This window comes from Anoplolepis gracilipes, chromosome 1 (assembly GCF_047496725.1).
Source record: "Anoplolepis gracilipes chromosome 1, ASM4749672v1, whole genome shotgun sequence".
Taxonomy (NCBI): domain Eukaryota; kingdom Metazoa; phylum Arthropoda; class Insecta; order Hymenoptera; family Formicidae; genus Anoplolepis; species Anoplolepis gracilipes.
In genome coordinates, this window is record NC_132970.1 from 13,738,539 (window position 1) to 13,761,480 (window position 22,942).

The following is a 22,942-nucleotide window of genomic DNA, read 5'->3' on the forward strand; positions in this document are numbered from 1 at the left end:
CACGGCGATAAAAACATATTTGCCCGAGCTCGATGTTAACAACCTCCGCCGTCGTTCTTCCGCGTTTGTCATTACTACCGTGTGTGTCATTACGCGCCACGTTCGAAAACTCGCTCGCTCCGATATATTACGTACGAATCGGAGACATGTGATTCATCAAATGTTCCCATAATTGCTTGTACGCGCCAGTACTTTACGAAGAATCTTGGCCAGTCGCCAACTATCGTTTCTCTCACTAGGCACACACACACACACACACACACACACAGACGACGGTATATATTTATAATTCAGTTAATCGCTGCTCTGTATTTTAAGACCCGACTGAGCTTCGCTTTCGCTCGAAAGTTTCATTTTCACAATTTTCACAGATTTAGGAAGCTTTTTTTTCTTGTGAAACGTTAAAGATTTTTCGCGCGTATATATGTGTGTTTACAAATTATAAATTATAAAAATTATATAATTGATTGATTGAAATGTCATGCAACTTGTATTTTTGTTGCAGTATCTAAGTGCTAACAGAATGGATACGTCAAGAATTAGAAGAATGATTGGCTTGCTTTGGTTCGTCTTTTTTCTCGCTGGAATCTTGGCCGAGGGAACCTTGGAAAAATTGCACGAAGGTGAGTACTCGCTTAAATTTTCTGATCTCGCTCGTTCTCGATTTCTAAATAAATATTCTCCTCTCTCAATGTCACCTTGTATGAAAAAAAACGGGATCTAAAGAACTCCGATCATTCACCATCGTAAAGATTACTGTCCCTTCAATTAGGTATCGCGAATATAATGAAAAACGTTATATCGTCACGGTCGTTTAATGCGACGATACTGACAGCACGGTAGTGCTGATGATAAATTTCAATTTAATGTATTGGATATTCCACCTTTGAAGGCTCGTTAGCGTAATAACCGGTTGAAGGGCGTGACTGGTTTTTCGCAATTATATATTTCCCGACAGAGCATACTAAACTTCTTGATAAATGGTCGGCATTTATTAATGTTTAATATGGTTTAAACGGTGAAAAAAAATATAAATTATTAAATAGTTAATACGGAAACTTAAACGAAAATTTAATAATATTCAAATTGTTTAATATTATCGATAGATAAAAATCCGAATTTATTAATGAATATACACATGTAAGTAATTTTATAATATGGGGGGGGGATATATATATGTATTATATAGAATTCTATAAACTACAAGCTATAAACTAAAGTTAAGAAACTACAATACGTAAGAATGAATGACATTCGCAAATGGCATTAGTCAAAAAAGCGTAGGAAAATACATAACGCAACATGGGAGAAACGGCAATCATCTTGCTGCAACATTACAGTCAGCGGCAAGAATGCAAGAGAAATGAGCGCTCGTCTGTGAGTGATTCTGATGCGGTATCCTATCGATCGCCTGAATTTCCTGCCTCGCAACACGAGCGAGCACAGTTTGTAGAAACGAGAGATAAACGTCTATCTCACTACTGGTCCGAGAATGGGCAGTCGTGCCGGGGTGAGGCGGATGGAGGACGACGCCGCCTCGGTAGAGACGAAAACGAGAAGAGATGGTCGGAATCGTAGAGTATCGGAGAGAGACGGGACGACAGAGAGATGGAGACCGAGCGAACAAACGGAAAAGAAGCGAAGAGAGAAAAACAATGAAACACAGAGACGGAAGAGAACAGCAGCGGAGAATGAGCCGGTTACAGAGCGAAAAGCTACTTTAAGGCGTATTCATAGCCACCTGTCTGTGCGTTGTTCTCTTTCGCCTTCACGTCCGCCTCGTTATCCCGATTTCGCGCCATCGCCGCGAGCGAGATGCGAGAGGAGAGTAACGTTGACGATTGCGGGAAACCGCGAGAATACCGTATGATTTAGCCGTAAATTCGATCTGCATAACAAGGCGTAAATCCCTCATGAGCGAGCACCCAAGTCGGTCGCGGCCATCCTCGTTTTTCATCTCTTGGCGCGCTTTCGAATGTCGATTATTGGCGGTTTAAATGAGCTATTGGAAATTCCGATTTTTTAGCTTGTTCCAGCGCCGCTTTCTTCGACATTTAATTGCATCTATTGTGTTTGCGGATACTCGCGCGACATAATAACGACTCATATCACATTTAATTCAACTATATTTATAAGTTTTTTTCGTTTCTGCATTTAATATATTTACAACATTTTACGTTCTTTCCAACTTCTTTTCAACTTAGAACTACAAATATTGGATGACAAATAGTTTTCAATATTAATTTTCTTTTACATTTTATTCTCGCCTAAAGAATAGCGCGCTAAAGTAATCATTTGCATAGCTTTTGAAGAGTTTATTTGCACCGTAACGATGATAATTAGGAGCTTTCGGTGAAATCGATCGTAGGGATAGATTGCGGGTCCTCGCATTATAAGTGACCAACGTGCGAGCTAAAGTGGTTTTACCGAGTTTTTTAGAGAGTTATCTATCGCGGTCACAGTAGGTAGCATAGATAGTGTATCTACGCCTTCCGGCCGATAGATCCTCCTTCTCCTCTTTCTCTTGTTTCCTCTTTAGTTTTCTGCTCACGAGCATAGCGGGTTATCTCTCTCCATTCTCTCTCTTTCTCTCTCTCTCTCTCTCTCTCTCTCTCTCTCCCCCCCCCCCTTTCCTCTCTGTAAGATTCAGTAAGTCGTGTTGCAACTTCTGACTGAATAAGCATCACCTCACTTCCGCTTCCGACAATGTAGCCTTTGATGTAATACCTACGTCATTGCGCCTATTCTTTTCCTAGTCTACTGTTATATTTTCTTTGTCGGTCCCAGTATACCTATCTGTCGTCTTCCTGCTGACCATTCCGCGTCCTCTATATGCTTCTTCTATATAAATCTTTCCTTCCTGTCTTCTTAGTAGCAATGTGCTTTCTTTTGAGAAAGATCATAGTTTAAATTTTGTTGAAAGTTTATTTATGTCACGAGAAGAAATAGACTTGAAAGAAGAAGAGATAAATAATTTATTTAGAGAATTTTTTACGCCTTATTTTTTAGATAGATAAATCGATATCGCAATTGAATAATCAATGCATTATCATCGTGGTAAAATCGAACTATCTACGTTTTATCGCGTGCAGAGGAACGGCATAGATATTACTCGTATGAAGAATGAAAAATAGCCACAATTATACACGACAGCGAGAAGTGACATCGCGATTCATCAAACGGCATTAATCTCTCTCCGTTGTGAGTGAGATAAGGCTGCAGTTTTTTTTACTCGCGCGAATACACGCACGTCAGGTCGAAGCTTTGTTCCTCTCGCGCGCGTTTCGCGGATTCGCCGATCCTGCTTCCGGCTTCCGTCAGACTTCCGGCCTCCATAGCATCCGTGAAAAATTGCATTCATCCGTCGACAGCGTAGCGTTACCTCTTTCTGATGACGTGAGACGCGGCGGAATCTCTTTTTTCGCAGAGGTTCTCCGTCTTTCGCAATTTCGTGCAATCTCTAGTGACATAGCGTCAATCTTTTTCTCCTATTTTTTATCAATCTTTTGTGCATGTACTTCCTACGTCGATTCCTATCGTCTGCGTCGTCTTCTCGTTACTCTTCACTCTCTCTTTCTCTCTTTTTCTTATATCGTCGCTTCGTTCTTTTTACTCGCTGTTTTCCCCTTCGGGCCAGATCACATCCATCATCCGAGGCAACCAAATCTCGGCATTTGTTGAGGTCTTCATCCTGCGATTCTACATGGGTCACAGCGACTCCTTTCAGCATCGATGAAGGGGTCGTCGGTGACGGGTCTGGCCCGATACCGTTTTACCATGTACGTTTTCATATGTTGGCAACTCAATTTCGTGTTATTTGTGATTCACATTTTATTTGCTTGCTCTCAAACGATGTTTACTTTCGTATATAAATGTATATTTATATCTCTAACAAATGTGTCTGGTAATGTATTCGTGAAATCCCATCGATTTAACAAAGAAATGTGGAATTGAATAACTCGAATTATATTATGTTGTCACAATATTGCGATCGATGATATTTTATATCGATATAGTAAGAAATTTAAAATAATATTTTTTGCTTTTAACATGTTTAAGCCTATACTACTTTGTGACACGAAAGTAATTTATAATTTTATAACTAATATAACGAGGATAAATTCATTATTGGAATTTCTGTAGGCATAGTTAAAGCTTTTCGATGAGATTTAATCACGTGATTTTGTTGTTGTATATCAGTGATTGGAAATCACTTTCATCGTTAAGCCAAATTGCGTTTCTAGATTGTCTCATTACCTCAAGCTATTCTGGACACCTCGGTCCCCCAGATTAGATAAGGTTGAAGCCAGAGGATCGAACTAAAATTCGTGTTGTGAAAGCCTGGTTCAATTATCAGTGTCTACAGGGTTGCAAAGCAGCTCGTGTACCTTTATTATGTTAGCTGATCATCGACGATACGCTGTTAAAGTTGGTGGTTCAACAATCGTACACATTTTCGATTATATCGAATGTTTAAATATGGTTTAAATAAAAAAAAAAAATTATTTATACTTGAAACAATAGTCGACTTGAATTAAGATTGAAAAAAATTTACTTTGATATATAATATAATAAAATAATCTGTCATCATACTGCTGTGTATGTAAGTATATCGATTTTAGAAACTAATAAACAGAATGCATATTTAATTTTTCGCAATTGTACAATGTTACATACATACATGTAGCACAATGTGTAGGACTATCTTTACACACACACACACACACACACAGTGAGTTTATCGTAATTAAAATGTCAAAATATATATGTATATGTCAAGCATAATTTTTAAATGATTAATGGGATATTATTAAATTTTCATTAATTTGTGCTTCAAGGAAAGAATAAGGAAAAACTCAATACGCGAACAGAGTTAAATGGCAGCGAGCGAGCTTATAATAATCATTATAGTGAAGGGGTCAACGGGCCAGCGATATAGTCTACGTTTTGTGCCGTAATTTTCTACGTGATACGAAACAACGGGTCATTGGCATAATGAAGAAACTTGGCGCGGGGTCTACGGCGGAAAGAGGAACGCAGAGAAAGATTTCGGGCGAACTTTTCCTCGTCGCTCCCGCGTGACGACGCGCGCGATGCAGGCAAGTAAGACCGACAAGAATAACGAGACGGCGGACGAGGAGGACGACGAAAAGTTGGAAAATTCGTTGAAGCGACGACCAGAGTTGGCGATAGGACAAAGAGGGACACGGAATGGCGGACCGTGGCACGTTTATCTTGCACTTCTTGCGGCCTTCGCTGTTCGCTCGTTCCCTACCCTGTATCCCTCTGCGACCGCCACCTCACCCCTTTTCTCGCTCCCCCCGCTCTCCTCCTAGCTCCCGTTTGTTCTTTTGATTCTTTCCAGTCACTTCACCGCCATTGCCATTGCTCTGCCTGGCGTTGGCTTCCAAAGTAACCCCCGGGATCCTTGTGGAAAAGTTTGGTTATTTAATTTCCTACCGCGGCCCGCCAGTTCTTTCTCCCTCTTGCTTCCATCTTTTATATCTCTCAGGACTCTCTCTTCTCTCTTCTCACTTTCCGCTATTCTCTCCACATCCCTTTCGTTTCGCCGTCACTCATGCTACGAAACCGTCCACTTCTCCGCGACGGACAATCGTTATTTCTTGTCGAGCTCTTTATTGTTCGTTGTGGAATAACTTTTCAAAAGAAAAGATTTGTCGCGCGCGATTTTTGCGAAAGACAGATACCCCTGGCAGACTCTACGTATTCGTTTCTAGCTCTGAAAATATTCCTGCGTATGTAATTCTTTTTCATGTTCCTGCAGTTGAATAGCTTGGTCTTCTTTCCAACGTTACAGTGATTGTACGGAAGATTACCTCTTTTTGTATAGAATAGCGAATAGGAAATCCGTTTAGAAAAATCTCGAGTGTACGTAGGTATATATTGTACATATATAACTATATATACGCTCTGTATGTATTATACAATATATAGATCGAGTACCGTTAATATAGCTAATGCCAAAAATCTTTTCAACCAACCGATGCCATCTTTTTCCGTCGTCGACCCACATTGCTTGTTTTTATTCAACTCTACGACCGCTTCGACCTTTCGATTGTGCCATTGAATCGTCGCGTTATCCAAACGAATCTTTTCGGATAAGGGTCCGTCGGCGAGAGAGCACATTCCCGGATATTCGCCAGTATATATACAACGCTCTCGATGGTTCGTTCGCGACAGCGACTGTGATCCGGATACGCGCGTGTGAGCGCGCGCGTATACGTGCACGCGCGACGCACGCGTGTGGATATAGAAGCGCCGGCGTATAATTCAGTTTTACCCTGAAACGACTCATTTATATGCGTTCGTTTGATTGAATCTCTCCCGCGTGGTACCAGCGCTCTCTCGTTCTCTTTATCTCTCCCCTTCTCGTTCTCTTCCTCTTTCGTTCGCACCCTCCCTACCGCTTCGCACCCCGATAGTCGCCTCTTTTCGCTATGTGCGCACGGCCTCTTCTCTCCCTTCACCCTCGTCAACGCCAACGCGGTTAGCTGTTTCAATTTCCCCTCGCCGCACAAAACTGAAAGGCGTATCTGTCGTCTATTCTGTTCACTCGTGGTTCTTTTCGTTTTGCTCGCCGTTCGTTTCTTCCTTCTTCAAATTCGTTATCGCTATCGCTCACGCGTGTTTCTGTGCCATTTCGCACAAACACATCGTCTACATCCGCCCACACATGACGCGCGTATCATTATTACGGACATTCACAACATTATTGTTGACCATAATCACGTGGAATGCAATCGAGCTTGCGGTTGAGTAATCGTACGTTGCGTTTGAGAACAATACAGTCAACCGCGAATAACGGAGGAAACTGTTGAAATTAAGCAGTGATAATATTTGTGAATTTACATTTAAATTTTGCAAAAATTTGAATAATGTATATATTTTTGTAAAGCACGGGAATTAAATTTCGAATGACGGAAATAACAAAACAATGTTTTTCAAAAGTCAGCCGGAACTCCAGAGACATGCGGTAGATTTTCGTATTGTCATTTTTCAGTTAACGCTCCTGTCTAGTTCGAGGTGGAAATGCGTGAAACACGGACGATTATACGAGAGAAAATTCGATGGGAACTGAGCTCTACCGGCGTAGAGGGACACGGAATGGATCTCCCCGCTGTCGTATTTTAGGGTGTACGCGTAATGCAATTATACCTTCACCCTCCGGCTTCGGGTTCATGAATATCAACGCTCGTTTGATTTGTATAATGTCGAGTTATTGTTCCGGAATCGAAACATCGGAAAGGGAGAGCATTATTCCAGTTCGAGTATCAGCGAGAGATTCGGCAAGCGAAGATATTCGAAGCAAAATCATATTTCAATCGTCGCGATTATAACGGATGCGTATGCTCACACAGATATTTGTAACAGGAGTATGTATTTTATAAGGCAGCATATACGTCGTGTAAATCGTTAGAATGTTGATTTAAAAATGTTTCGTTGAATAATTCGCTTGATAATTATCGGCGCCTATTTCGCTTCACTTTAATCAAGCATCTCGATCTGAACGATTAACCGGCCCGCAGACACGATTAACGGCAATCGTCCCGAGCGTGTATACGATGGAACTACTGGGAATTAATAACGCCACTAGTACGATATCGAATGCCCTTGTTGGTCCGTGGCTTTTGGTAACCGTTCGCAACGCCGCGGTCTAAATGCCAATAGGGACGATATTACTGCGCACAGTGTGCGGTCGAAAGCGTCCGACCGTAAACATTTTATTTTATTTTTATACCTTTATATCGTTAAAAATTCAATATATCGAACATTCAACTGAAAGATGCGCTCTTTGAATTATCTTGCACATATAACATAAAATTCGGTGTCTGATTGACAGGAGCGCAAGAATAGGAAATGCAAAGTATTATTGCTGAGATTAAAAACACCATGCGCATCTAAAGTTTTCTGACGAATCTTCCAATAAGAGTAATCACTATTTTATTGATACATTTTAAGCTTACTGGGATTATAGACGCATCGATCTTTCTTGTCGGCCACTCGATACTTCTCCGACCTGTATTCGGCATTCAATTGACAGTTCTAAAGCCCCAAAGTTCCGCACCGGCGGGACGTATCGATCGCCACCGTCCGCGAGCGCCACAAAATGCTCTCCAGGATGGACCGTTTATTCCGGCTGCTTGCTGTCCAATGACTAATTACTTCAGTTAACTGCTCGTGAAAAATGCACTACTGCCCGAATACCCCCAAAACGGAATGTATAATCAGGCCGAATTGGTCGGGGCGAGACAGAGATGGAGAGATCGGGGGCAGGAGAGAGAGTGCGAGCAGCGAACTGACGGCAGGGACGTACGATCGTTTTCGAGCGAACGAACGTCACACCGCGGTAATCACTGGTAATGCAGATGGCGGCCCGTCGATGGACGGCATTGACAATCAGCTATATAATTAGAGGCCTCGCCCACCAATTAAGCCGCATTCATCGGGCACCACCGCCGCGCCGGATTGCGCGAGCGTCTGCTCGCGAAAAGTTTGCGGACGGTAAGCGCTGAGTTAATGTGCGCCACAAGCAACGCTCGTTAACGTAATTATGCATTCGACTATTTCGCTGACCGTCAGAATCTGTGTTACAGCTCTATGGAAAAAAAAACCTAACCTCCGCTTCGCATATCGCGCACACAGTATGCACGTCGATCATGAGCGACAGACCGTGCGTTTACCGCGATAATCATTATTAATACCTAAATGCAGGCGGATCGGGCGCGCTATCTAATATCGCTCGTAGCCATTCGGTTAATTCGAAACTCTCGCCGCTCCACATATACATTATTCTCACCTGGCGGAAGATAAACGTCGATATGAGGATTTCACATCGCCGCGACATATTGTCGTGACAGGCGCTTCCTGAGCGAGATCCATTTATATAGAACTAACGCGGCTAATATTTCAATGTCGATCGAAGTTACTATCAGACGCGTGACCCGCGTAACGACTCGCTCGCGAAATACGTGGCACTCTCGTTTTTTTTTTTTTTTTTTTTTTTTCCCCGACACGCTGAATCGTTTAACTGTCGCACAATCGCATTGTCCAATCTCGTATCTGCCAACGACTTGGCGGATCTATTACGACCCGATTGGTCGCGATCGAACGGATTCTGTGGATTAAAATCGGTACGTGAGAATTACCGTGAAACGCGATCGTGACTTGTTTCTCCTAAGCACCTTACGAGAAGAGCAATCTTCACGGCACGAATACGGGGTACAGGTGTGTCTTTGCGCTCAATACGGATATAATAATCTGCTTGGTCGCGTAAAAGTTTCGTTCTGTATGCGATCGTTAAATTCGAAATAACGCCACTGCCATTTCAGAACTAAAACCATTTTGCGCTATGTAATCTTATACGCGCGGTCGCTAAGTTCGATTCTAACTTTTAATCGATAAACTTTTTCATCATTATGATCTTGTTCTCTGCAATCCATATTATCTTCTTGCAACAATTACGATGTTTAATATATTATAAGCGTATTATTAAACGACCGTTACATTAACAATCATCCCTTATAAATTAATTAATATTAGGGAAATGTATTAATTATTAAATTTTATTAAATTTACATAGAGCAAACTAGGGTACGATGGCCATAGACTGTAATTTTTCTAATAATCGCTACATAATGTGCTTTTTTATTTAGTCATTAATCGATTATTTATCTTTGATAATGACTAAAAAAGCGCACTATGTAGCGCTTATTGGAAAATATTCAGCTTATGGCCATCATACCTAGTTACCCTATTATAATGTAGTAACCACTGCATAATACATTAAAATGATTGTAAGAATAAGATAAAATATGGATAATAATGTTTCTGATAAGTAAAATAATATTGGAGAGGTACGAACGAGCATCTTCCATTATACGAAAAGTTTAATCAATATTATTATATACATATCATGTGTTCTCTCAATATTATTTCTCGCGTTAGCAACCGCAAAACGGGTTCGCCTTAAGGCTCGAGCCGTATCGCGGCTTCTCGCAGCGAATTGTTTGAGCACTCGCTTAACGCTGAGCTCACCACCTGAAATCGCGATTGTAGCAGCGCGGCTCGGAAGAGAAGATTCTCTCGAATATTCTTATCGAAAGCTATTTTAGTCGAGCAGATACTACGCTCGCGATTACACGTCCACGCCTCTATTTCTCTCTTCCAATTCTATAGGAACGAGTGGCATGTTATAGAATCTCTTTCGGACATGTATGTTTCAAGCCTGATTCGATCGGTCTTTACTACGTGTACATTTCTTCGATGTCATTGCAAAATCTTAATAAACGCGATTATAACGCTTTGTCTCAATTTATAATGAAAACGAATATCACGACAATTGCAATTTATTCGTAACCTGTTATAATCGTACGAAACAGTTTATGCATAAAGTTCATTAATCGCAAAAATTTAATAAAGTTTTAGGGTGCTGGACGTAACAATATTTGTAATTCAAGTGTACGATCAAGTGACGAAAGGTTGATATTAATTTGTCCCCTCTTTGTGTGATTCAATTCTTTTTGCGGATGTGAAGCAAATCTGCTCGTCTGAGGCCACGAAGGGCGGACACAAGAGCAGCTATAAAATGAACGGCTTTGTGCCGTCGACGCGTGATACATCTCACTTAAATGCGGCGCACGATGTCGCTTGGATAGCGGGACACGACAGGCGCCTGTTTGCAGCGGTTACTAACAAGACGTGAGAGTGGACTATACGAAAACCAAAGGCGCCAACTCCTTTGTGCGCCCCACGTTCTACTCTTTTTGCACTATTATTACCCACCGCCCCGATGTCTATTGCCCCGATACCGAGCGACGTATCGGTCGCAGCTGGCTCGCACACTACCGTACATAACCACACGCTGATAAATGTACTACACACGGACACGGACCGAGCTTAACGCGTTGCTTGTACGGCGTAGTTTAATACGGCTGGGTGACCGTAAAGCCCCGGTTCCATGATGCGAGACGGAGGTCGAAGCGGGAAGAAGGGCTCCGCCAGGGGGTAGATGGCGGTCCAGGTGTCGATATAATCGAGAGGCTTGCTCGTCATCAAAGTGCCACGTAGTATAGCACCGGCGACGGCACAACAGTAGCAACGGCAACGGCAACGGCAACGGCAACGGCAACAACGACGCCGACGTCGACGTCGACGGTAGCAGCCCTCGTTAGGGCAAAAACGCGAGAGATGATGGATGGATGCTAAATTGCATTAATTAAATCCACCGTGACACCCTCAGCCGACGCAGCCCTTGGTATCACTCGGCGGCATTGCTCGGGCTTGTCTCTGATCGAGACGTGAGCCGTTTAACGGGGGTACGGGTCACTTTGATGATCACACCCCATAAAGATCCCCGCTCTCCGTCCACCTTCGCGTAATCTCTCCTCCCTCTTTGTCTCTTCTCTTCTTCGTATTCACCTTCCGCACAACATCCATCGTATCAGAGAGAGGTACTCTACCAAAGACGCTTTACCTAACTAGAGTATTCCGTGAATCAGAACGGAATGCGGACTGTGCGGAGACGCGTTTTACTCGAGCTTCAGCTGGCCGATGCAACAGTGCGTTCTAATCGACCGCAGACGCGCATTAGTACGCTTCGCATTAAAATTAGCAGGCATGAACGATGCCTTGTTTGCTGCAGCATCGCTTGCGAAGAATTTCCTCGAAGAACAATGTATCTATTACTATCGACAAGTCGCGCATATATTAATTAATTGAAGCTATAACGCGCATGTTAAACGAAATAAATTGTAAATAAAATGTAATATTTTTTATTCCCCTTTATTAATACTTTAAACATTAATTTTTCAAGCGATATAATAATATGCTCATTTTGAAATTACGAGTTGTCGTGTGCAATAACCATGCTAGAGAGAGAGTAAAACTTTTTACACATGACGACGATATATCGTGTTATTCATATTTTTCTGACAATGAGTTTCATTTCTTGTACAATGTGGATGCTTTTGCAGCCATTTATCCCTCTTTAACCGACTAATTTTGCAGCATCGCTTCTAAATAATGTAAAAATTAATGATTACTCAATTCTATTTCTCTTTAGAAAAATATTCTCACCTCTCTATGTGAAATCTACTCTTTGTTTTTTCTTGAACTGGCTATTCTGAAACTTATATACATATATATATTTATATTTATATTTATATTTATATTTATATTTATATTTATATTTATATATTTATATTTATATTTATATGTATTAATTTTCAATACTTTTTCCCTTATTCAATATTCTTTCAAATGATACATATATACATGGTTTGAAAACCCATTTACGTTACATCGAAATTTAATGCCTCCTTTCGGAATCAGCGGAACCGTGCATGCGTAGCGTAGTCTTTGTAAATTCAACATTTTTCTTTGTCGTTTTCCCTTGCTGTTTATACGGGATATAAAGCCGCAGTTAAGCGGATTTAGCGGAACAAAAGAATATACGCGTGCGCGCAAATTCTTATGACTAAGTGAGATGTTGCTCGGATCCCATGTAGAGAAGGGAACGCGCTCTTTTCCCTTCTTAAAGAGATGACGAGATCTCGATGCTTACCATGTGTTTCGGATGAGAGATAAGTGAGAGCCGTATCGGATAGATATTAAATATAATTTAGTGGATTGGTTGGGTGGGTGGAATGGAAAAAATAAAGAGAAAGAAGAAACGATATCACGTTATAAGAAACACGTATAGGTGTACGCGAGTCTCGATTATACCAGACTACAGCCGCTCTCTCATTGTCAGTTTTCTCGGCGGAAGGAAATACTAAATAATAAGAACGAGACAGCTAGGCAATTATAACGCTGTTTAGGGCTTTGCGTGCAATATGGATGGACAATGCCCCTCGCCAGCGTATATTAGATGATAATTGTGGCGATTATTCCGTAAGCGTGAAAGTTTATAACTATATAATATATTGTTATCTCTTACCGTCAAAATATTTTTAGCATTAAATTTGCCGCATATAAAGTAATATAAAATTGGATCTTTTTCGAATTTAACGTAATTTATCAATCTTTCATATTTTTGTTTGTTACTTTACATATCGCGACAATACTTTTAGTTTATTATATTATGCCGCGTTGTCGTCACACGCGAGTGAGGATAAAAAGGATGACTATGAAGAGGCAAAAGTCTGTATAAAATTGCGAAACACGCGGATAACGTTCGACTGTACGAGGACACGGATTTTGTTGATCCGCATGACGACAAATATTTTCGATTCGTTCGTACGAAAAAAAGAATCCGTCGATTCGCGACTCAGATGCAACGAGGTGTGGAGGCTTCAAAGACGCGCGAAGCACCTCCGCGGAATAAGAGGATAATGTAGACTCGATTTGAAGTCTTTGAATATTTAATATCGCACGAAGCCTTCTCATCATTCGCGTCTTACGATAGTTCAGACGCTTGCTACTATTGAAGTGGAACTAACGAAGGATCATGCTGTTCGCGAAGTAACATCATGTTGCGCGTAACTGATCGCTTTCCGATATAGAAACATCATTTTCTATGAAATGTCCTCTAGGCTGTATTCTTATTACTCTTCCTTCTTTCTATATTAAACATGTGATAGAAATGAGCAAAATGTGCGATATCGTAAGCGAATAGACACGAGGTTCGCTCGACTTTATAAAATTTTCCGTAAAACGCATCAGACATTTCGCAATTTCTTCAGCGCATTTATTGCGGAGAGGAGTTCTTACCTCAGAGTGTTCCACAACAGGCACGATTTTTGCAGACATATCCCGCTCGTGTCGTGCACATCGACGCTTTATATTTCAAACGTTGAACGCGACGATACCGGCGGGATGCAGTTTACGGTTTTTCCGGTGATTTGCCCCGCTCTTACTGTACGCGCTCTCCCAAAAAGACGGCACCTCGGACCGCGCCGAAGTATAAGACCAGTCGTAAGAAACGGCGCGACGACGGGAGAAGGCCCGACCGAATGGCCTCATGCAATTCTAAACTATTTCAATGAAATGGGATAGAGCGACCGGTGGATTTGTTGGTCGCGGCACCCGACCCATCGTCTTTCTGTAGCGCGAAGACAGAGCGAGAGTGAAAGAGAGAAAGACAGAGAAAGGGAGAAAACTAAGAAAAGCCACGCTTTTACACCGTCTCCACGACTGGTTTTCCCTTTGTTCTAAAATTCTTACGACTTCCCTTACCTCCGTCTACTGCATCTTCACCGCGAGCAACAAAGGAAGTGGTCTGTAGTCCCGCTACAGTCGTAATACCCGGTATGTACCTCTGCGCTACACTCTACCGGGGGTACAGAATTGTCTCCCCTTCCGCGAAACCAAGAGAGACACTTTGTACCGTGGCCTGGATGCCGCGTAACTTTCTCAACCAGCCTCTGGGCTCAGCTAACTTCCAAGATTTTCATATTAGCATATCGACTTATTCATATACCTCGCTTGACTTCGTTCTCGCGGTATCCTTCGGGGCCGTATCGGTGCGCGAAATGTAGCGGACGCTTGCAGTATCGAACGTATATCTCAATCTCACAAAATTTATTTTATTATACATATTTACATATATGTCTAGGTGAATCTACTTTATGAGACGTGGATGGCGGAGTAAGTGCGTATTTTGATAATGCCGCTGTCTTATTTATTAATTTTGCTGTTTTTATTAAGACATTGCTAAAGAACAATAATATAAATATTTATTTGTTAATCATTTCGTATAAGTTCCACGAGGAAAACTCGATACTGAGCATAAATGATTCGCGATGAAAAAATAATAATTTGTCTTGTAGTCATATCTGCTGTCTTTTGTGTTCTGATCAATTTATATAAATAATATGAATAGTCACTTGGAATAACAAGATTTCGTTTGCGTATTGTAAATTACATTTACAGTAATTACATATACAGTAGACCTAACTAAATTATCGCTAACTGAATGATTTAGTAGGAATAATTGTGTTAACCGCTTTACTTCAATTAGAGTTCGTTTGCGTCAACTATCAAATTGAAACGTTGCATTATGTTTATATATGAGAGCTCAATTATTAATTTTCTTTCATTTCAAATAATTCCACCTCCATGTAATTTCTTCTTATTATATGAATTGACCTCATAATCTTTCTTTAGAATTCTATAATTTCATAGCAAATTGGATTCGATTATATTATAATTTATATGAAACTGAAAAGTTAAAAATGAAAAATTATATATATATATATATATAGGAAGAAATATTTAACTGAGAGGATGAAAAAAATATCGAGATCAAATTGTCAAAGGCGAATTTTTTATATTTTATAATTATTACGTATTTCTCTGGAATGTTTTTTTTTTAAATATAACATAGATAAGTAATTAATATAGATTTTATTATATATATATAATATATAATATTTATATTTATATATTTATACAGAAATCAATTTTTAATATATATACATACATCTCAATTTCAATATTACATTTCTTTATATTCGAACTTACAAATCTGATATATTTTTCATCAGTATTCGCGTATGTTCTTCGATAAGCAGAACGAAGATCTCGTTAATCGCATGAGGGAAAGAGCTCCGAAAGATTTGCTACGAATCGAGGAAGCTTTATCGGCTTTATCGGATACGACAAGTAAGACGAGTGCGTTTCGTTTGACGTTTTAAAAAAAAAAAAAAAAAAAAAAAAATAGCGCAAAACCTTTATAATTCAGACGCCTTTGAAAATGCTACAGAGTTCGATTTGGAGCATTTATTCGATCTTTCCTCTTCGGGCGATCTAAAATTTTTCATAGCCACCATAAAAAAGCGTGCGCCCGCGTGCTAGAGTTACGAGAAATATCGAGGGCTGACGCTTATACTCTTCGCCTCTTCGCGATCAGCGAATATCTCGGATTGCGAGAGCCACGAGTCGCAGCGAACGGCGAGCAGCGACCGTAGACCGTAGAGTCGTGCGCTCTCCGTAGCGGTCGCGACCGAGTGGAGCCGACGTCGGCCGAGCGGCGCCGAGCGCGGCTGTACGGCTGAACGCGGCAACGCGCGTCAGAGGGTAACAGTCGTGCCGCGGCCTCCGACGAGAGAGGTTAGTGTAATCGTTGTTCGTCGTTAACAGCCACGGCAGGTCGGTTCGGTCCGTAAAGCGTCGCGACTTACAATTAAACGTCGATGAATACAACGATTCTTTAACGGTGATTCGATCATGTTGTGACGGATGCGCTCGTGTGTCGCCAATACGTCGCGTCTGCGATTACCCCGTTGTCGCAAAGATGTACACGCGATAGGGGAAAACCAACAGCTTGTCGACTTTGTAATCGCGTCCGTCTCGACTCGAGCAACAGATGTGACCGTCGTGCGCGTCTCGTTCTTTATATTTAGTTAATCAAGATTTCCTCAGTTGCTAATACTCGCACGCGCGACACTTCGATTCTAACCTCGTTGTTTCACTCCTCGTTGAAAAGGATCGTAACGCTTAACAGTGGCGAATATGTGCTTCGAGTTTTGCTGACAAAAGATAAGAAACGTTTAAGTAATCGTTCCAGCGATCAAGAAAAAGAGATAACAACGGGGGGGCAAAACGTTGGTTGAGGAGAAAATAAGAAGTTCTTAGAATCTGCGTCCGCGATCGACGTGAATTGCTCGTCGTCCGCCGTTCTAAGAACTTATCTACGGCTTAAGGGCACTGGGCCGTGTACGAGAAATAAAAGACGAAGGAAGAGAATTCCTTTGTCCTCCGAGACGGCGCGGAAGGAGGTGGACGAATCGTGGAGAGAGGGGGGAAAGAGGCAGCCGAACGAAGCAGCACGCGGTCGAGTTTCTCGGAATATACCTGCCGCGGGAGCGCGACAAAGACGGGCGATTAAACGAGAAAGAGAGAGTGAGAGACGCTTTATACGCCAGTGAACGGCCGTCTCGTTGTCGTTGCCAGCAGTAAAGGGCAACAAACCACGCACTACACAAAGAAGGAAGAAGCTCTCCTCTTCCTGCTCAAGGTCAGCGTATCGAGGCCCACGCGGTTCTTTGTAATCGTACGTCGCGTCGGAATCAGACTATCGTGAGTGAAGTAAACTAAATCGTTGTGCGCATAATGCTCGGGGATTGGCGGAAGTAGAATTGCGGGAATAATTTCACGGTAAAAATTGAGAGAGTTCGAGGGAAAAGTGAGATTGTGTTTGATTTCTTCGTGACCATGCTGAGGCAGAAACTATTACCGGCCGCCATGACGATGATTAGGGCAGCTGTTCTCGCAGCTGTCCTAGGACAACTCATGGGCCCCAGCACGGCCAGCAGACCCGCTGGCGCTCATCCGGGGCACGCTTACTTCGAGCAACCATGCTGCGGACGTTCTCATCTCAGGCATCACAAAGGTCAGTCATTTCTACCCGTGTTATCGGGGAGACAATTTGCGAAAACGAAATATACTCGTTAAAAACGTCGAGACATCACGACGATCGCGGGATCATTGACAGGTGATTATTGACAGACACCTATGGCAAATAAAGTATGTAGAATGTACGGTGATATTTCTACGGGAATATTTCAACCAAGCTCAGTTTGATTGCGGTAGGGCAGGCTCGTGACGCGCGAGCGGAAGTGGAAACGGACGAGCGAGGTGATAGTGAAGCCACGTGGTGTCGTGATTTTTTATCGTCATCGACGAATGTCATGGTTATTACGACGCTGACAGGACTACGCGTATACGTTTAGCGCTCTATTTATGCTCAAACATGTTCGTAGGATAATCAGATACAAGAAATTCCGTAAAATATTCATAATCTATACTGAAATAAATTATGCAATATTTGTTTCCAATATTATTAATATCCAGTCAGGACAAATATATAGAAAGCAAAAATAAAAGTTTTACATGTACGGTATTTCAAATATACAAGATAATAAAAAAATGTCTTATTATTATATTAAAGATTGTCTAACGAGATCGTGCAACATTTTTCGCTTTTTGCTATTTTTTTCATACGAACGATAATATATTAAATATTAATGTAATGCATTCGCGATGATCGATGGGCGATGAATGGTGCAACTTTTACATCAGGATATCGATCGCTATTAATTTGTAAATGTATCGTCCAAATTAAATAATGTGACTTCCGGGATCGTTTCGCTGGGCCGATCGGCCATTTACATTACAAATTATACAAACAAGTAAACTCAATCGTTGACACCTACGTTTAATGAAATACAATTAGCGCATTGGATGCTGGTGCACGAACTTGATTCGAAATTAATCAGGAAATACATTTATTTTTATTTAAAATCACGATTATTTCACGACACTAATTTTTCCAAACAGTTTGGCATTAATATCGAACAATATTGTATATTAATTTAAGCTATGGATTAATTAAAATATATAATTCTCGTTGGATAAAAATAGACAAGAAAATCGTTAATAATCTGGTTCGCTTATCATACGAAAAATATTACGCGTTATGATGTATATATCGGAGATTTTCAGGAAAACCCTACGTTACATTTTTTCTCACGGGATGCTGACTTCCTTCTCTCTTTCCGGTAAATTATTTCCGATAAATCAAACAGTTATTGTTGTAATTTAAATTCTAATTAATTTAAAACATTTTCGTTAGATAAGAATTAATAATCCGTGATTCCGTCGTCTTGTCAGACGAAAAATATTTTACGTCACGGTATACACTAGAGATTTTTCCGGAAAACTCCGCGTATTTTTCTCACGAGATGCTGACCTCTTTCTCTCTTTCCGGTAAATCGTTTAAAAGAATGGACGAGTGCAAAATGTAAAAACGAACCTACCTCGGGCAACGAAATGCCCGTTAGCATACATCACCAATATTATCTCGGGGGAAGGCTCTGCCACGCGATATTACCGGGGCTTAGAACGCCGAGCTGACTTCATTATGGTACCGAGGGAGAGAGAGAACCGTCGAATGGAATGTGGAATGGTCGGTCGGTTGGTTGGATCGGTCTGTGTGTGGAGAGCATCGCCGCATCGGTGCGTGGCGGTGACGGTGGCGGTGGCTCTCTCGCGTGTATAAAGCAAGAGACCGCACGCTAGGGAGACGCAATGCTTGCGTCGCACGCTCGTACACTTACGCACACAAACAACTTAGGCGTTTCCGAGTGTTTTCTACGAGCGCAGAAGCGTAGCTTCCGAGCTATTTTCCGAGAGGCAAACTTTTTGGGGGATTTGCGGCCGGTTTGTTTTCCTGTCGCGTCGATGGCGGAATTTTCATTACGACGACGCGGTTATTGTCCTTCTAAATGCGCTGTTCTTCCGACGGAATGCGTGAGCGCGTGTTTCGGTTTCGCGGAATGTCGGTTTCGCGTCCACGCGAATATTCGGCGCCAAGTTTTGGAACGTCCCGCAACCCGCAACGGTAGCACTCTGTGTGTTTGTGTGTGCGAGACACTTGTTTCCGAAGTTATCGCCTTCCGACTAATTTCGTCGTCGTGTCGCGTTCCACGAACGCTGAAGGAAAACTGACTGTTGTTGCGAGTTCCCGAGCAAACGTCTAATCTTACTTTGCGCGGCGATGTGTTTGGAGCGTGTGACGTGATTTCCGGTATGCAAGCGCAGCAGGCATGCGGATTGTGTAGATAACACAAACTTCCATCTCTCTGACGAGTAATCATTATTTGATACTCGCGATAGGATATACTCGGATTTCTCAAGCTTTTTGTTGTAGAAATATCAATGACCGCGGCATTGAATCTCGTTCGCAAGACGCAGCAAATAGCGTGTTGATTGATAACGTAAATCCCGTTATACTCTCTCCACATGCTAAGGATCTGTATACATATATCTAGTGTCTATTATGTTCGAGCACATCATACCGCATTGATCTAATCTGTACTTGCGGGCAGGTATCTACGCCACCAAGCGATCATGAATTCTAAGCCCTTCGTATCGAATCTCTGTTAACTAACGGAACGGATATTAATTTCGACAGGCTTCTCAAACCTAACCGATCTGTTGATTCAATTTACATGCACATTTGACGTGTAATTCTCCATATACGTTCGCATGTAATGAAGTTGCGCGAAATTATCTACGACTATGTCCTGTTGTATTAAACTATTTGTCTCAAGATAATAGTACTTTTTATCTAACAAGATAACATCTTGTTTTCAATTATAACGGTATAGCTATTTAAACTACTTCCTGCAATAGCGCGGATCAAGCACGAATTAAATATATAAACTTTTTTAACGGTACTTTATTCTTTCTTCCGGTTTGTTTTTTCCACGCACAATCGATTTTATTCTATACAGATCTCTAATTCGCCGATAAATTCAAGGAGTTCGAGCGGCAATGCTGTCTTTGTACACTACAGAGAGATTTATCAGTAATGTGTGCGTGTATGTATGTATGTTTGCAGAAGTAGCTAGGTAAAGAGAAGAGGGAAAAGCGCGGTCGTTCGGTCAGTCTTGAGTGCCGGACGGACTGCGAAAGTTTTCCTTTGGTCGCACGAAGGTCTCAAAGATTTTCGAGATTAAAAGCTTCACGAGAGAGTCAACTACATCGCTACCGGTCGTCCGATTCCGCGTTACAGTCGCGCTGTCTCTCTCTCTCTCTCTCTCTTTCTCTCTCTGTCTTTCGCATCCGCTATCGCTTCCGCCAAGGCTATGTAATGAGCGACCGCAGCTAAGACTCATCCAGCGCACGGTATTCGAGGCCGCGCATTCCTGCGGTCCTGGGGGTCAGCATGAATGCCGAGACATTGCCTTTGGGGAGCCTTGCGAAGTTAGACCATCGGAATCAGCGGGAGCTTTCGTACGCGGCGGTTGAATTATTTCCCTTTGAAAAGGCTCGCGCGCAGCCCGCTCGAGTTACACCGAGTGAAAAGAGCGGGCGTATAACCCTTTTATGCCCCGGACTCTTGGAAATTATTCTTCAAGTTTTCCTTCTGATTTGTCGGCGCACAGATAGAAAGGCAACTTTTGACGGGCGATGTACTTCTGAACGCGACACCAGGGCGACGCAACGTCGCGACAAAAAAAACACCGGAGGAGAATCGATTAATTTCTACTCTGCATTACTCACGCTGCTCTTCAGTCGCGTTCTTTCAGTTACTTTTTTTTTCTTCCTTCTCGCGCCAGTCGATGCTCTGGAAGTTCTCTCGTCCCGGAGGTAAAAAGCGCGCGCGAAACTGCGCCAAGTCGTTCGCGGGACTTCGTCGTCGGGGATGGAGAACGACGGATAAAGGGCGGTGATAGTGTACGAAGGGCTCGAGAAGACGCGTGGCGCACAAAGACACGATCCAAGTTTGCAGTTTGCGCGCAATCGTTGTGGGCGTGCGCACAAAAGTGAGAACTTTGTTGCGAAATCCCAAGAAGCTCGAGTCACGAGCGAAGTGTTGGTGCAAATCGGTGGTTAAACAAGAAAGACAGCCGCCTATCGATTCGCGAGCGAGCGGGCGCGCGGGCGCGCGGACGCTTGCGATGGAATAGTTCGTAACTTCTTCGTCGCTTTCATGTAATCGCGCGTAGCCGTTTTTGAACGCATAGCGGCTTGACCGGGTATTACGGACGGGGTAGAAAATGAAGAGCGATGAGTTTTCGGTCGTTTAACCTAAACCCATCGCGTGTGAGTTTTACTCTTTAATCGTCGCTTTAATCGGATTTGAGGAACTCGTGCGAACTTTAATTCCTAATCCGTGTACAAAGAATTTTACAGACGCGAATTAAATTAAACAGACATCGTTTTTTTTTCTTTTTTTTTCTTTTTTTTTTTTTGTCACGCCCGCACACGTGTACGTTTGACGGCTTACACGTTCTCGTTCGAAAGGAGCAGCTTTAGCGGCATTAGCTTTTATCTTTTCTTTATTTCGGGCGAAATCCGTCCGCGATGTAAGCTCCGACTAGAGCGGCACCCTACACAAGACTCTCACGAAACGCAAAACAAAAAGTACGCGAGAAAGATGGCGAGCGCGTCGGGGGATGGTTGGATATTCCGACGACAGGATTACGTGCACTGTGAAGAAGGAAATAGCAAGAAGAGAGACAAGAGAAAGAGTAAATCTTTTTTTTTTTTTTCACCTTTTTCTTTACTTATCCTTCTTTCTCGCTCTTTTATAGCTACAGAAAACACTTTGTACTCCATGGTGTAAACGCGCGAAAGTACCTGCGTTCGTGAGATGAGACGATTTCGTCGCTACGAATATCTTTTCGCGGATAAAGGGAATAATGAGGATATAATGCGGTCTCCGCGATTGTGTGCCTTGGACATTTAAACGATGGTCTATGTGGACATTTATAAAACTTTTCAATGAGGCGAACAGTGAATAGATGGAAGTAGATTACATAATTCTGTTAAAAACTCGAAACTATTTCTATCGCTTTGCTATCTTTATGTGCCGATAAAACGATAAAAAAGTCGCGAAATGCTTGTCTTCGATATAATATTTAAGCCGGTTGAGACGGATGTTAGACGAGAATATTTCCTTCATCATTTAGATGATTCGAGAAAAATTACTGGACACGATGTACTAGTAATTACATCCGACGAAATATATATGATTAGCGTCGGTAATAATCATCGTAAGTTTATTGCACACAGAGGAGATGCCTATGCCGCCACTAATAAAAATCATAATTATTTGTCGGCGCGTTATTTTACCTCCTAAGGCAGCGCAGAAATCTCACGCATCCCCCCTAACTTAAAGTCTTAAGATTTATTAGCCGATCGTTGAACGTGCGCTAAACTACACGCGGATATTATACTCTTGCTTCTCGAGACTACGAAATTCATAAGCGACGAATTTCAACTGTATTTTTAAGTTGTTTTACGTTGCTTAACGAGATTCTATATCGAGACGATTACCTTCGATCGAGACACTCGTATACGTCGTGTTGCCATCCAATCGAAACTTTCGCACACGCAATTAAATACATTTACATAGCTTTTTGTTGAATCTGGCCACCGAGGTGCACTGCTCTTAACGACAGATACTTTG

The 22,942-nt window shown here is 42.0% G+C and overlaps 1 protein-coding gene across 3 annotated transcripts in view; it reads left to right on the forward strand.

Moving 5' to 3' along the window:
* Positions 1-455: 455 nt before the first annotated feature.
* Sema2a (Semaphorin 2a) overlaps positions 456-22,942 on the forward strand; it is a 159,645-nt gene continuing 137,158 nt past the window's right edge. The window contains exon 1 of one of the 3 annotated variants that reach the window (XM_072895237.1): positions 456-623. In XM_072895237.1, the coding sequence (XP_072751338.1) occupies positions 482-623 (142 nt within the window). In that variant the 5' untranslated portion in view covers positions 456-481. Of the gene's footprint in view, positions 624-15,475; positions 17,354-22,942 lie in introns of those variants that run through there. The other 2 variants (XM_072895246.1, XM_072895227.1) reach the window with 2 other exon arrangements.